Here is a 14538-nt window from a genome sequence, read left to right on the forward strand (position 1 = left end):
CCTCCCAACACCAGCGAGTCTTCCAATCAACTTCATCCACCCCTCCCAGCACCGGGGATTTTTAGGCAAGAAGGTCCTCCCCAAGCCAGCGGCGCTCTATCACATGTGAATACCAGCAAGCCTACCAATCAGCTTCTTCCACTGCCGCCCCCTCAGCTCGATCAAAATTCAAGAAGAAGAGGGGCGGGTCGCTAACACCGGAAGTTGCTATGATGTTACCAAGGTGACGTCCGAACGGTGTCAGCTGACAGGAAGCGGAAGCCATGTGAGTCCTATTGGTAGAAGTCTGGTTTTCTGGTGTGTTATTTTTATTCCTTTATTACTGTGTGTTTTATTACACGGGACCCCAGTGCAGTGAGGGGTTAGTAGTGGATTGTGGGGCCTGTAGTTCATCACTAATCCCTCATGATGAATAGAATGAGACCAGTGCAAGGGACAGTTGTCTGTTTGTCAGGCTTAGCCCAGGGGCATTGGGTGCTGCCATAATTCTGCTCGCCCAGCCCATTTCTACCCTACTGAGATACTGGGCATGTGGGGTCACAGGGGTAGTGGCAGGTGAGGAATGAAGGGGCCACAGCTCCTCTACACACCCTGTGGCCCTGATCATTCAGCCTGTTGGGACAATAGATTATGGGGGTGTAGTGTAACTGTAACTCTTCCCCTGTCCTCCTTCAGACTGCGCTAGGAGATGAGTGTGTTTGAGAGCAAGCTGTGCTCCCTGCTGCTGGAGGAACATTATGGGGAGATTGTGGCACGTGTGGGGACCTTTCTGATACGGACGGGCAACCAGCCGCTGAGAGTGATCGTCAACGAGACCGGGACGTCCTTGGATCAGGCAAGTTTAACCCTTTTAATTCCTGCTCATTGGCCCCACTTATCTTGTCCCTGTCGCTCGCGATTAACCATCTTTTTGTTCCCTGTAACAGGTGAAGAAGGCCCTGTGTGTCCTCATACAGCACAACCTGGTGACCTACCAGCTGAACAAACGCGGCTTTGTGGAGTACAGGGCCCACTGCGACCGTTTCTTGCACATCCTCCGATACCCGCGCTACATCTACACGGCAAAGACTTTATATGGGGACACCGGGGAGCTGATTGTGGAGGAGCTGCAGCTCAACGGCAAAATGACACTCAGCGCGGTGGTTAAGAAAGTGGCCGACAGATTGACAGAGACCATGGAAGGTAATGGATGCCTCTTTGGAGGAGCCTTAAAGGAGAAGGAAACCCTTGAAATAAATAGGACTAAAAATGTCCTATTTTATATAGTGAACTTCTTGCACGAGGCTAAAGTTTGAGCTTGTCAATAGCAGCAATGATCCAGGACTTCAAACTTGTCACAGGGGGTCACCATCTTGGAAAGTGTCTGTGACACTCACATGCTCAGTGGGCTCTGATTGGCTGTTGAGAAGCTAAGCTTAGGGCTCGTCACTAATTATCCAGCAGAAAATGAGCTTCCCTGGCTGTAATATAAGCTGATGCTACAGGTTTGCTGATTATTCAATTCTGATGCTAATTGCACTGGTTTCTGTGCTGCCATGTAGTAATAATGTGTATTAATTACTAATCAGCCTTATATTGTGACATTTCTATTCTATGTGTACTGTATATTGTGAGTGGGTCCCTAAGCTCAGTAAGTGACAGCAGCACAGAGCATGTGCAGTGAATCAGCAGAAAAGAAGATGGGGAGCTACTGGGGCATCTTTAGAGACACAGATCTTTACTGCTAAAGGGCTGTGGTTGCCTTGGGCTGGTACAGAAGCACAAAACATCATGTACAACATTTCTACCCACTTCTTTAGTTTAACTTTCCTTGTCCTTTAAGGCAACCGTCTGTGGCCATAATATGCGGCCCAGTAACATGATCACCAATTCAGCTGCACTGGTTTATATTGTAAGTGTCCCTCATAGCCAACAAATTAGCTGGTATTATTGAGATCCAGCCCCAAGGAGCTTACAGTCTAGTGGTAGAAGGGGAGCCTTTGTGATGGCCATAAGGAGAGTACAATCTAGCGGTATTATATGTGCAAACGCTAGTTATATAATTGAAAGCCCTGTGGCTGTCCCAGGAAATACAATCTAGTTAATGTATATCATAGTGGTATAAAGAAATATCCACCACCAAGGAGCTTACAGTCTAGTGAAATAAAGGGAAGACCTGAAGTTGTCACAAAGAGCTTAATGTTTATTTGTATAATGGGACACTTATATCAAAGGAGAAGGAAAGATTAAAACTAAGTAAGCTTTATCAGAAAGGTCTATATAAATACACCAGTAACCCCTCAAAGTAATGCTGCTCTGAGTCCTCTGTCAAAAGAGACATCACATTTCTTTCCTTCTATTGTGTACTCATGGGCTTCTGTATCAGACTTCCTGTTTTCAGCTTAAACCTCCAGGGCTAGGGCTTGAGCATGCTCAGTTTGCTCCTCTCTCCCTCCCTGCTGTAATCTGAGCCCAGAGCTATGAGTGAGCAGGGAGAGACTCAGTCAGGAAGTGATGTCACACCAAGCTAATATGGCAGCTGCTATCCTAAACAAACAGAGAGCGATTCTAGAGCTGTTTACACAGGTACGGTAAATCATTCTGCAGAATAAACATAGTGTTATAGCTTGTACTATTGTGGCTAATCTATTGGCAATACCTCTAGTGGTATAATGGGGAAACTCTTGAAAGCCCAAGCCCATTGCTTTCAAAGCTTGGAATTCTTTCTAGATCAACCCGTATGTATTTTTCTTCCCCCACGCAGACAGCAAAAGCATGGAGTACAGCGAAGTGTCTGCCACCTTTACTCACCTGGCAGACACACACTTTGTGCAGCGGTGCCCGGGTCTGCAGGAGAAAGATGCCACAGAAGGCCGCCCGCCGCTTGCCCCAACTCTGCAGATGGATGAGAAGGAGATGTACATCATCCCTAAAGTAAACCTGACAGGTGAGTGAAAGCATCTCCTGCTCATTTAGGTGTTGCAGAGAGTTGTGTACAACATAGGGAGACATTTTATATCCCACATTATCCTGTTCCTCTAGGGAGGGGCAAACGCCGCAGATCATCTGACGATGATGATGGAGGCAGTCAGGCGAAGAGACAAAAAAAGGACACGGAGGTGGGTATCAGAGGTGTTAGTAAGGATACAGTTACTGAGATGGCTCTACATTCTTCTCTTGCATATACCCTACACTGTCCTGCTCTGTCTCCCGGCACAGGTTAGCCAAGACGATGGCATCTACTGGCAAGTCAACACCGAGCGGTTCCACCAGCATTTCCGAGATCAGGCTATTATCAGCGCTGTTTCCAATAAAATGGATCAGGTACCATGTGACAAAACCCCTTGTCTCTTCTTGCGGGCAGTATTTGCTGTACGATTGTGCATCACCTGTTCTCTTATTCGTTCAGTACAGGGAGAATCCTGTTTTACAGAAATTTAATTTTGGATAAAAGCAATAACCTTCTATTAAAGGTGGCCTGAGGCTGAAAAAGGCTGCAGTTCAGCTTCACTGTGGATTCTATTGCAGATCATATCTATGGTGTTTACTTTTTCAAAATGGACTTTTACAGACCAGCAGTGAGATAGTCCGGACCATGCTGAGAATGAGCGAAGTCACCACTTCATCTAGTGCTGCGTATACACAGCCGCTGTCATCCAATGAGGTCAGTATCCGTCCTTTATTATTTAGAGACGTGCCATGCGACTGTTTCCATGTAGCGGCTTACTGTGCTACACGGTCAGGGGTCAGATTATAATTAAAGGATTGGCATCCAAAGTGACAAACTATAGGTCAGTGGAGCTCTTGAGCAATCGGAGAGTTGGGGGAGTTCTAAAATCTTATGGAGGGCTGATTCATCAGCCTTTAGTTGGACAGCTCTGCTATTAGGACTGTCCAACTGGAAACCTGTGGGCCGGATGTAACCCTCCATTGAAATGCTTGGCACCACCCAGATTGCTAAAGTGCTCCACTGAGCTATAGTTTTTGAAAATGAATATTATAGGACAGTGCAGTGCCCGTGTGTTTGCACCTTTGCACTAGGGATACACCAAATCCAGGATTCGGTTCGGGATTCGGCCAGGATTCAGCCTTTTACAGCAGGATTCGGCCGAATCCTACTGCCTGGACGAACGGAATCCAAAGCCTAATTTGCATATGCAAATTAGGGACAGAGGGAAATCGCGTGACTTTTTGTCACAATACAAGGTAGTAAAAAATGTTTGCATATGCAAATTAGGATTCGGTTTGGTATTCGGCCTAATCTTTCGCAAAGGATTGGGGGGTTCGGCCGAATCCAAAATAGTGAATTCGGTGCATCCCCTACTGCACCAAGCCCAGGGTGTTGGAGTGGGGAAATGAATCATACAGCTCAGAAGCAGGAGACTGAATTTAAGCTGAATTAGAAGGGAAAGAAAAAAAATATTGGTTCTTTTACTCCATTTAACATTTCTTTTTTTATCAGATTTTCAGGTCGCTCCCTACTGGCTACAATGTCTCCAAGCAAGTGTTGGATCAGTATCTGACTCTGTTAGCGGATGATCCAGTAAGTGACATGGAATTTTACAGAGCGCCTGAACCTCCTTCTCATCGATCCTTACAAAGCATTGGCTGCGACTCTTATTAAATGGGGCTCAAATGCAGCTTGTGTGATAATGAATATGAACACTTGATTTATCAAAGGTCAAGGTGAATTTTCGAATTAAAAAAAAAAAAAGTGGAATTTCAAGCTATTTTTGTGTATCTCGACTAGGGAATAGTCCAAATTCGATTTGAACTTGAAAAAAATTAGAAAATTCGAATATCAAAATTTATCATGTACTGTTTATTTAAAAATTTGACTTCGACCATTCGCCATCTAAAACCTGCCGAATTGCTGTTTTAGCCTACGGGGGACCTCCCAGAACCCATTTGGAGTCAATTGGTGGACTTTGAAAAACATCGATTCGAATTCGATCTAATGCGTTATTACTTTGATTCATATGATTCTAATTTGGCCGAATACAGACCTATTCGATTGAAAACTAAAAAAACCTTTGAATTTCTAAGTTTTTCAAATCCGAAATTCGACCCTTGATAAATCTGCCCCGTATTGTACGTAGCACCCGGCAGAACGTTATTGCACCTCTTTATTAGCTGCCTTGGGGGGATATCTTTGCTTTGCTCTTATTGTGTTAAAGGGGTGGTTCACCTTTAAGTTAACTTTTAGTATGTTTTAGAATGGCCAATTCCAAGCAACTTTTCAATTATTTCTGACTCTTTCCAGCTTTTTATGGTCACCGACTCCATATTAAAAATAAATGCTCTAAAAGGCTACACATTTATTTGTTATTGCTGCTTTTTATTCCTCATCTTTCAATTCTGGCCTTTCCTATTTATATTCCAGTCTCTTATTCAAATCAGTGCATGGTTGCTAGAGGAATTCGGATCCTAGCAACCAGATAGCTGAACTTGTAAACCAGAGAGCTGCTGAATAACTAAATAACTCCGAAACCAGAATATCACTCTCTACATTGTACTAAAAGTTAATGGGGTTGTTTACCTTTAAATTAACTGTTAGTATGATGTAGAGAGGGAGATTCTGAGACAATAAGCAAGTTGCTTTCATTTTGTTATTATTTGTGGTTCTTGAGTTATTTAGCTTTTTATTTGGCAGCTCTCCAGTTTGCAATTTCTTTTTCTTTTTTTGAAAAATCTTTTTTTGAAAAATCTTTTTTTTATTGGATTCTTCGACAAAAAATCAGGGATACAGAAAAGAATGGGGATATTGGGGACCAGAATAGAATAAAGTTACATTCATATTTGCTGCATAGTACAGATATAAGCAGTAGAATGATGATAATTCACAGTGGTTTATCAGAAATGTAACGGGAAAGAGGGGATGATTCTAGGAGGGAGAGAGATAGTTTGCAATTTCAGCAGTCTGGTTGCTAGGGCTCATATTCCCCTAGCAACCATGCACTGATTTGAATAAGAGACTGGAATATGAATAGGAGAGGCCTGAATAGAAAAAAGGAGTAATAACAACACATTTGTAGCCTTACAGAACATTTGTTTTGAAGATGGGGTCAGTGACCCCCCATTTGAAAGAAAAAGTCAGACAAAGGCAGCAAATAATTAAAAACGATAAAAAATAAATAATGAAGACCAATTTGAAGTTGCTTAGAATTGGCCATTCTATAACATACTAAACATTCATTTGAAGGTGAACCTCCCCTTTAGCTACAAGGAGGACATGGGCCCAATTTAATCAGTGGATTTGCCTTTGTTTCCTCACAGTTGGAATATGTTGGACGGTCCGGTGACAGCGGTGGAGGAATGTTTGTGATCAGTATCTTTTATATGTCCAGTCCTTTTTTTTTTGTTTTCATCTTTCTTTCTTTCTTTCTTTCTTTCTTTCTTTCTTTCTTTCTTTCTTTCTTTCTTTCTTTCTTTCTTTCTTTCTTTCTTTCTTTTTTTCTTTCTCTCTCTCTCTCTCTCTCTCTCTCTCTCTCTCTTTCTCTCTCTCTCTCTCTCTTTCTTTCTCTCTCTCTCTCTTTTTCTCTCTCTCTCTCTTTTTCTCTCTCTCTCTCTCTCTCTCTCTCTCTCTCTCTCTCTCTCTCTCTCTCTCTCTCGCTCTCGCTCTCGCTCTCGCTCTCGCTCTCGCTCTCGCTCTCGCTCTCTCTCTCTCTCTCTCTCTCTCTCTCTCTCTGTGTTTTGCCTCTCCCATTGTTCTGTGACTTAACCAGGACTTGTAGATCTGCACAAAGCTGTCGCTTCATTGGCCACCGCAACGTTGGAATCTCTCGTACAGGAGAGGTAAGAAAATTTGAGGCGTCCGTAATCTGGGGGCAGTCTATAAGGTAGAAATGGGGGGACTGGTTTCTACTTCTTCCTATGCAGAAACTACAAGCAAATATTGGAATATTGGGTTAGTCGGATCCTAGCAACCAGACTGCTGAAATTACAAACTGGAGAGCTGCTGAATATAAATCTAAATAGCTCAAAAAACACAAATAATAAAAAATGAAAACCAATTGTAAATTGTCTCAGAATATCCCTCTGTGCATCATACTAACTGGTAATTTAAAGGAGAACACTCCCTTTAATATGGTTCTCACTACCAGTATCTCTGCAACTGCTGGACTAATACTAAGAGTTTTAGTTGTACAAGACCCGGAGTTTGCCCAGACTAATGCGCTACTCCCTGTCCACTTACTCTGTACAGGTTTGGCTCTCGCTCTGCCAGAATCTTCCGCCTCCTCCTTCGCAAGAGGCACCTGGAGCAGAAGCAAGTGGAAGATTTGGCTATGGTTCCCGCCAAAGAGGCCAAGGAAATGCTCTACAAAATGCTGTCTCAGAATCTGGTGTCCCTGCAAGTCAGTACTGACTGTCAGCTAGTTCTCCCCATGCTTAGACTAGAATTGTATGCTGATATAGTTACTAAAGCTAAAGTGATATGGCAGTTATAGGGCAGTTATAGGGCAGTTATAGGGCAGTTATAGGGCAGTTTCCCGTGGGCAGGATGTAAGTGACCCACCAGGATCCTAGGAGATTTCTCAGGGTCCCTAGACTTCAGCTGGCCATAGATGTAAAGATTTTTAAAAGATCCAATCGTTATCGTGAGACCATGATTATCTCGAAATGATCGATTAAATGTACGATGTGTCCATCAACTAAAAAGACAATTTCAGGTGATATTGCCAACAAAACTGAAGAGTATCTGTCTGCTTGTCCCTGCAAACGTACATACATTGCACTGGGACCGATAAAGATTTTTAAATCTGGCCGATCAATTTTCTGACAGATGTCGGGCAAAAAAATCGTAAGATGTGCAATCGATCGAATCCCACTAACGGCGCGATAATTTGGTCGGACTGCACTGAAATCGGTCGTTCACCAAAGAAGAATCGTCGCGTCTATGCGGACCTTTCTGTGGACCCTTTAGTTGACAGCACTAGCTGAGCATAACCAATTTCAATGCCAAAGCTCTCTCCCCTTATCCTAAGCCTCTGCTGAACCTTCTATCCAATCACAGCACTGGATTTTCCTGTTTACGCATAACACATTGTGCCCTGAAATCATATCTGTTTTTAGCCTCAATATTATAAAACTGTTTGTGTTTATATGGTCTGCTGGGATGATGGACCTGCCAGACCCAAGGGGTTAATGATATGAAATCTCCCTCCTATTAAACTTTCTTCTTTTATATGCAGGAAATTCCAAAGACACCAGATCATGCCCCTTCTAGAACCTTCTACTTGTACACGGTGAACACCCTTCCCTGTGCACGAATGTTACTACAGAGATGTTACAAGGTACAAAAGAAAGTAGCCTGTTCCTGCTGAATTGTGCTTAGTACAGGGAATACCTATGCTGCCATAGTTTTATGGGATCTCTCTGTACAGACTATGAGCAAACTTAGGGACTGTTCCTGCTGAATTGTGCTTAGTACAGGGAATACCTATGCTGCCATAGTTTTATGGGATCTCTCTGTACAGACTATGAGCAAACTTAGGGACTGTTCCTGCTGAATTGTGCTTAGTACAGGGAATACCTATGTACCATAGTTTTATGGGATCTCTCTGTACAGACTATGAGCAAACTTAGGGACTGTTCCTGCTGAATTGTGCTTAGTACAGGGAATACCTATGCTGCCATAGTTTTATGGGATCTCTCTGTACAGACTATGAGCAAACTTAGGGACTGTTCCTGCTGAATTGTGCTTAGTACAGGGAATACCTATGCTGCCATAGTTTTATGGGATCTCTCTGTACAGACTATGAGCAAACTTAGGGACTGTTCCTGCTGAATTGTGCTTAGTACAGGGAATACCTATGTACCATAGTTTTATGGGATCTCTCTGTACAGACTATGAGCAAACTTAGGGACTGTTCCTGCTGAATTGTGCTTAGTACAGGGGAATACCTATGCTGCCATAGTTTTATGGGATCTCTCTGTACAGACTATGAGCAAACTTAGGGGCTGTTCCTGCTGAATTGTGCTTAGTACAGGGAATACCTATGCTGCCACAAAAAGGAAGGCATTGTTGCTCTTGATGATAAACGTTACACAGCAGAGAGATATAAAGTCCATATAATTTAGGAGTACGTAGGTCTGTCTGGGATAAAGGGGAATCTACTGCTGACACATTCTACCCACAATTCTCTCCACCCAACAGACTGTGGCCAACCTGATAGAGCGCAGGCAGTTTGATACCAAGGAGAACAAGTGAGTTGGGCCGTGTGTTTGAGATTGTGCTGCTGAGTGAGGCCCAAGTCTGAATTAGACTCTAAAACCATTCAACTTCTGTCCAATCCAGGCGCTTGCTGGAGAAATCCCAAAGAATTGAAGCCATCATTGCCTCCATGCAAGCTACGGGGGCTGAGGAGGGACAACTGCAGGAGATCGAGGAGATGATCACAGCCCCTGAGCGGCAGCAGCTTGAAAACCTGAAACGCAATGTCAACAAGTGAGTGCTGGGTTTCTGGGGGTCCTTTAGTTTTAGCTTTGCCTTTAATGAGAGAGACGAGGGACAGTGCACAGCTAATGACGTATCTATGTGCTTTGTGCCAGGTTGGACGCCAGCGAAATTCAGGTGGATGAAACCATCTTTATTTTGGAATCCTACATAAACAGCACCAAGACCAAAGTCTGAGGAGACCCCCTGTCTTCTTTCATCCCACCGCAGGGCTACTTGCTGGGCACGTAATCCATATTGGAAAGAAGGGAAACACTGGCACGTTGGCTTTCTGGAGGAATAACGGGCTTGCAGTTGGTCCATTACAGTGACCAGTCCCTGGGCTTCTGTAGGACGTCTGAAGGCCAAATAGGACTTTGAAATGAGCTCAAGTGTGTGCAAAAAATAATAAATGTTAAACGCAAAACAATATTTGGCCTTTTGTGTGTTTGTGTAATATATGGACCTAAAGGGTACAATTTATAGGGATCCATTGGGGGGAGGGCATAAATAGACTTAAAGGGATACTGTCATGGGGAAAAAAATGTTTTTTTCCAAAAAGCATCAGTTAATAGTGCTGCTCCAGCAGAATTCTGCACTGAAATCCATTTCTCAAAAGAGCAAACTGATTTTTTTATATTCAATTTTGAAATCTGACATGGGGTTAGACATATTGTCCGTTTCCCAGCTGCCCCCAGTCATGTGACTTGTGCTTCGAGAAACTTCAGTCTCTCTTTCCTGCAAGTTGGAGTGATATCACCCCTCCTTTCCCCCCAGCAGCCTAACAACAGAACAATGGGAAGGTAACCAGATAGCAGCTCCCTAACACAAGATAACAGCTGCCTGGTAGATCTAAGAACAGCACTCAATAGTAAAATCCAGGTCCCACTGAGACACATTCAGTTACATTGAGTAGGAGAAACAACAGGCTGCCAGAAAGCAGTTCCATCCTAAAGTGCTGGCTCTTTCTGAAATCACATGACCAGGCAAAATGACCTGAGATGCACCTACACACCAATATTACAACTAAATACACTTGCTGGTTCAGGAATGACATTTTACATTGTACAGTGAATTATTTGCAGTGTAAACAGTGTCATTTAGAAATAAAAACAATTCCAAATATTAAATACCTGTAAACTCCTAATAGCTAGAAACTGGAAAAAAGAGGATGTTCCAAATATACACCAAATACAACAAGAAGTTACAAATAATCTAGAATATGAATATGAAAAAGCAGTACCAAGAGGTTTTAGAGAGAAAATAATAATACAAGAAGCACATAATATTTGGCTATCTAAGACCAAAACATAAAACCTACATTGTATTGGACCTTTTTATTATTATTTTTTTCTTTTTGTTTTGTCTGTTGTTTTGTTTCGTTAGATTTATGGAAAATACTAGATCTTACTCCTTAGAGAAATATATGATGATACTATGTATGTATTTGTTGAAAAAACACAATAAATAATAAGATTTAAAAAAAAAGAAATAAAAACAAAATCTTGACCGAATCCCTTTAAGACATGGAAAAGATATCAGGCAGGCAATATGTGTTTGGGTGGGACACTGTTAGAATGAATAGTGTGAGAAAGGAGCTGCAGTGTATCGAGGAGCATGGGAGTGAAGCATTCTGGGTAAATGTTCATCAAACTGCATTGTCCTAAAAGGAGAACTAGGTCTTCTAGGAGACACAAGATTGAGTGATGAGAATCAGAAGAAACCTCCTCCTGCTTTACCCACATCTAAAGAGAAGATCACTGGGTTGTTGGGTAATTGATTAACTGTTACCCTATTTTGACAGCCTTCTAAATATCAAATGCCCCAGCCTGGGGTACTTTGCAGCAGAGGGGGCAAAATCAGGAATATGATTCATTCCAATTAGAATATGTGTATATATATATATATATATATATATATATATATATATATATATATGTCTAGTGATATCAATTAACAGACGGTCTGCCCTTATATGTACAATAAAAGGTAAGACATGACATCAACTTCACTGGAATTCCAAAAAAAAGAGTCGACTGAACACCAAGCTGCTCCTGGCTTCCAGTGCACACGCTCCTCAGCATTGGAAGCTCTAAGATGATGTGACGTGGCCATTGTCCACCTTGCTGCCTGGTTGCCAGGGTAAATAAGCCTTAGTAACCACATAGCAGGGATATTTCTGAGCCCCTTTCTGCTTAATGGGGTGGTTCACCCTTAAGTTTACTTTTAGTATCTTATAGAACTGCCAAATTTAAGCAACTTTTGATTATTTCTTTTTTTTTTTATAGTTTTTTCATTATTTGCCTTTTTTTTCTGACTCTCTCCAGCTTTTAAATGGGGGTCACTGACCCCATCTAAAAAGAAATGCTCAGTAAGGCTACTCACATACTGTTATTGCTTCTTTTTATTCCTCATCTTTCTGTTCAGGCCTCTCCTATTCATATTCCAGTCTCTTATTCAAATCAATGCATGGTTGCTAGGGGAATGTTGGACCGTGGCAACCAGATAACTGACATTTCAAACTGGAGAGCTGCTGAATAAAAAGCTAAATAAGTCAAAAACCACAAATAAAAAACAATGAAAACCAATTGCAAATTGTCTCATAATATCCCTGTCTACATCATACTAACAGTTAATTTAAAGATGAACAACCCCTTTAAGGTTTATTTCCCCAATACAAACAAAAAAATCTTCCCCAGAAGACATCTGGGGGACATTCATCTCTTCTTTCTCAGTTGGACAAGTTGAGCAAGGAGAGCAGGTGAGTTGGGTCACGGATAGAGTTGCCACCTTTTCTGGAGAAAAATACCGGCCTTCCTATATATTTATCTTTATTCCCTATTAATAACATTGGGATGACTGGCCTTCCTATATATTTATCTTTATTCCATATTAATAACATTGGGATCACTGACCTTCCTATATATTTATCTTTATTCCCTATTAATAACATTGGGATCACTGACCTTCCTATATATTTATCTTTATTCCCTATTAATAACATTGGGATGACTGGCCTTCCTATATATTTATCTTTATTCCCTATTAATAACATTGGGATCACTGACCTTCCTATATATTTATCTTTATTCCCTATTAATAACATTGGGATCACTGACCTTCCTATATATTTATCTTTATTCCCTATTAATAACATTGGGATCACTGACCTTCCTATATATTTCTCTTTATTCCCTATTAATAACATTGGGATCACTGACCTTCCTATATATTTCTCTTTATTCCCTATTAATAACATTGGGATCACTGACCTTCCTATATATTTATCTTTATTCCCTATTAATAACATTGGGATCACTGACCTTCCTTTATATTTATCTTTATTCCCTATTAATAACATTGGGATCACTGACCTTCCTATATATTTATCTTTATTCCCTATTAATAACATTGGGATCACCGACCTTCCTTTATATTTATCTTTATTCCCTATTAATAACATTGGGATCACTGACCTTCCTATATATTTATCTTTATTCCCTATTAATAACATTGGGATCACTGACCTTCCTATATATTTCTCTTTATTCCCTATTAATAACATTGGGATCACTGACCTTCCTATATATTTATCTTTATTCCCTATTAATAACATTGGGATCACTGACCTTCCTATATATTTATCTTTATTCCCTGTGTCTGGCTGGATACAGACACAGCCAATCATATTGTCGCTTCGGAGGATGGTGCAAAGGATTCTGGGAATCTGCGTGGCCTTGTACCTGCCAAGTAACAGGGATGTGATGTGTTTCTGTGCTGAAAATACTGTACATTTGTGTTAAGCTCTGTTGCTGCCGCTACCCAGTAAGACCATTGTTTATTTAAGGGGGCAGATAGTCCTTACTGGTTTCTATTGGTTACTAGACCCTGTGTTTAATTCAGTATAAAATCCTTAGAACTACCCAGAATACCTTGATCCTATGTTGGAGGCTGCTGGGAATTGTAGTTTAGCAACCTCTAGGGACCCAAGTATAAAAAAACAGAGTATATAGGTGACCTGTCTCCGCCCCCTCCCTGTAGGGTCCTGGAATTAATAAGTGGATCTGTGAGCCAATCAGATCGCAGCATTCCTGATGTAGCCTGGATCAGCACCGGCACTAAATATACCCTTAGCCTGTGGCTGGAGGCCATACCTGAGAACTCCGCCCCCTGTACATAAATATGATGAAACGGACACGTTCTGAATAAATAAGTTTTATTTGCGGTAACACATTTTTTTCCTAATCTGTGGTTTTCTGGCTGGAAGAAGGATACAGGTTTAACCCTCTAAACTCTGGCTACAAAATAAAAAAAGGAAACATAATACACTGTGGCTTTAAATACATTAAATATGTGCATTGGCTGCTCTAGTATCCCAGCAGCCACGGCACTCGGAGAGACCCCCAGAAGCACAATATGGGGGTCTTTATCCAGCGCCTAAACATGAGACCTTCATATGTTTGTCAGACAATATTGGGAAGGGGGGATCTTTGGAGTTCATATTAAAAAAAAAAAAAACACAGACGTTAACCAACATGGCAGCGCTGAGATATTAATGCCTCAATCATGGAAATAATGGTGGGAAGTAATGGTGGGATTTACAAGTGGAAGTAGATCAGGCCATGGGTGGAGGATATCAAAGGATATCATGTTTGTAGTTCAACTACAACTCCCAGCATCTGAAGGATGTTGAGTGAAGTCTCCAGGTTGCTGTTCTCCTTCCCATGGTCACGTTAGGAACATGAAAGCACCAACAACTGGTTTCTGCACCGACGCCCCCTACATGGCCATGAACAAAACAGGAGCAGGCAGTGTGGAGAATTAGAGCTCTGTACCTGGGTAAGTACTGAGGGAAGACTGGATTTATGTTCCCCTCCAGCCTGACCATGGGAAAGAGAGCAACCCAAAAGCAGGAAACTACAGAGATTTGGGGCTCTGTACCTGGGTCAGTACTGGGGTGGGAGGTTCCTGTCTGACCATGGGAAAGAGAGCAGCCCAGGAGCAGGAAGTACAGAGAATCAGAGCTCTGTACCTGGGTAAGTACTGGGGGAGATTGGATTCATTTACCCAGGGGGAGGCTCCTGTCTGACCATGGGAAAGAGAACAGCCCAGGAGCAGGAAGT

The 14538-nt window shown here is 41.9% G+C and overlaps 1 protein-coding gene across 2 annotated transcripts; it reads left to right on the forward strand.

Annotated features, from left to right (window-relative positions):
- Window positions 1-169: 169 nt before the first annotated feature.
- On the forward strand, window positions 170-9845 carry polr3c.S (polymerase (RNA) III (DNA directed) polypeptide C (62kD) S homeolog). Of its 2 annotated transcripts, none has more exons than XM_018232017.2 (15): window positions 170-297; window positions 676-835; window positions 927-1182; window positions 2744-2926; window positions 3022-3098; window positions 3199-3303; window positions 3551-3643; window positions 4442-4522; window positions 6256-6307; window positions 6714-6774; window positions 7184-7334; window positions 8172-8273; window positions 9137-9186; window positions 9278-9427; window positions 9532-9845. In XM_018232017.2, the coding sequence occupies exons 2-15, from the start codon at window positions 689-691 to the stop codon at window positions 9611-9613; spliced, it is 1590 nt and encodes a 529-aa protein (XP_018087506.1). In that variant the 5' UTR covers window positions 170-297; window positions 676-688; the 3' UTR covers window positions 9614-9845.
- The last annotated feature ends 4693 nt before the right edge of the window (window positions 9846-14538 follow it).

This window comes from Xenopus laevis, chromosome 8S (genome assembly GCF_017654675.1).
Source record: "Xenopus laevis strain J_2021 chromosome 8S, Xenopus_laevis_v10.1, whole genome shotgun sequence".
In the NCBI taxonomy this organism is placed as follows: domain Eukaryota; kingdom Metazoa; phylum Chordata; class Amphibia; order Anura; family Pipidae; genus Xenopus; species Xenopus laevis.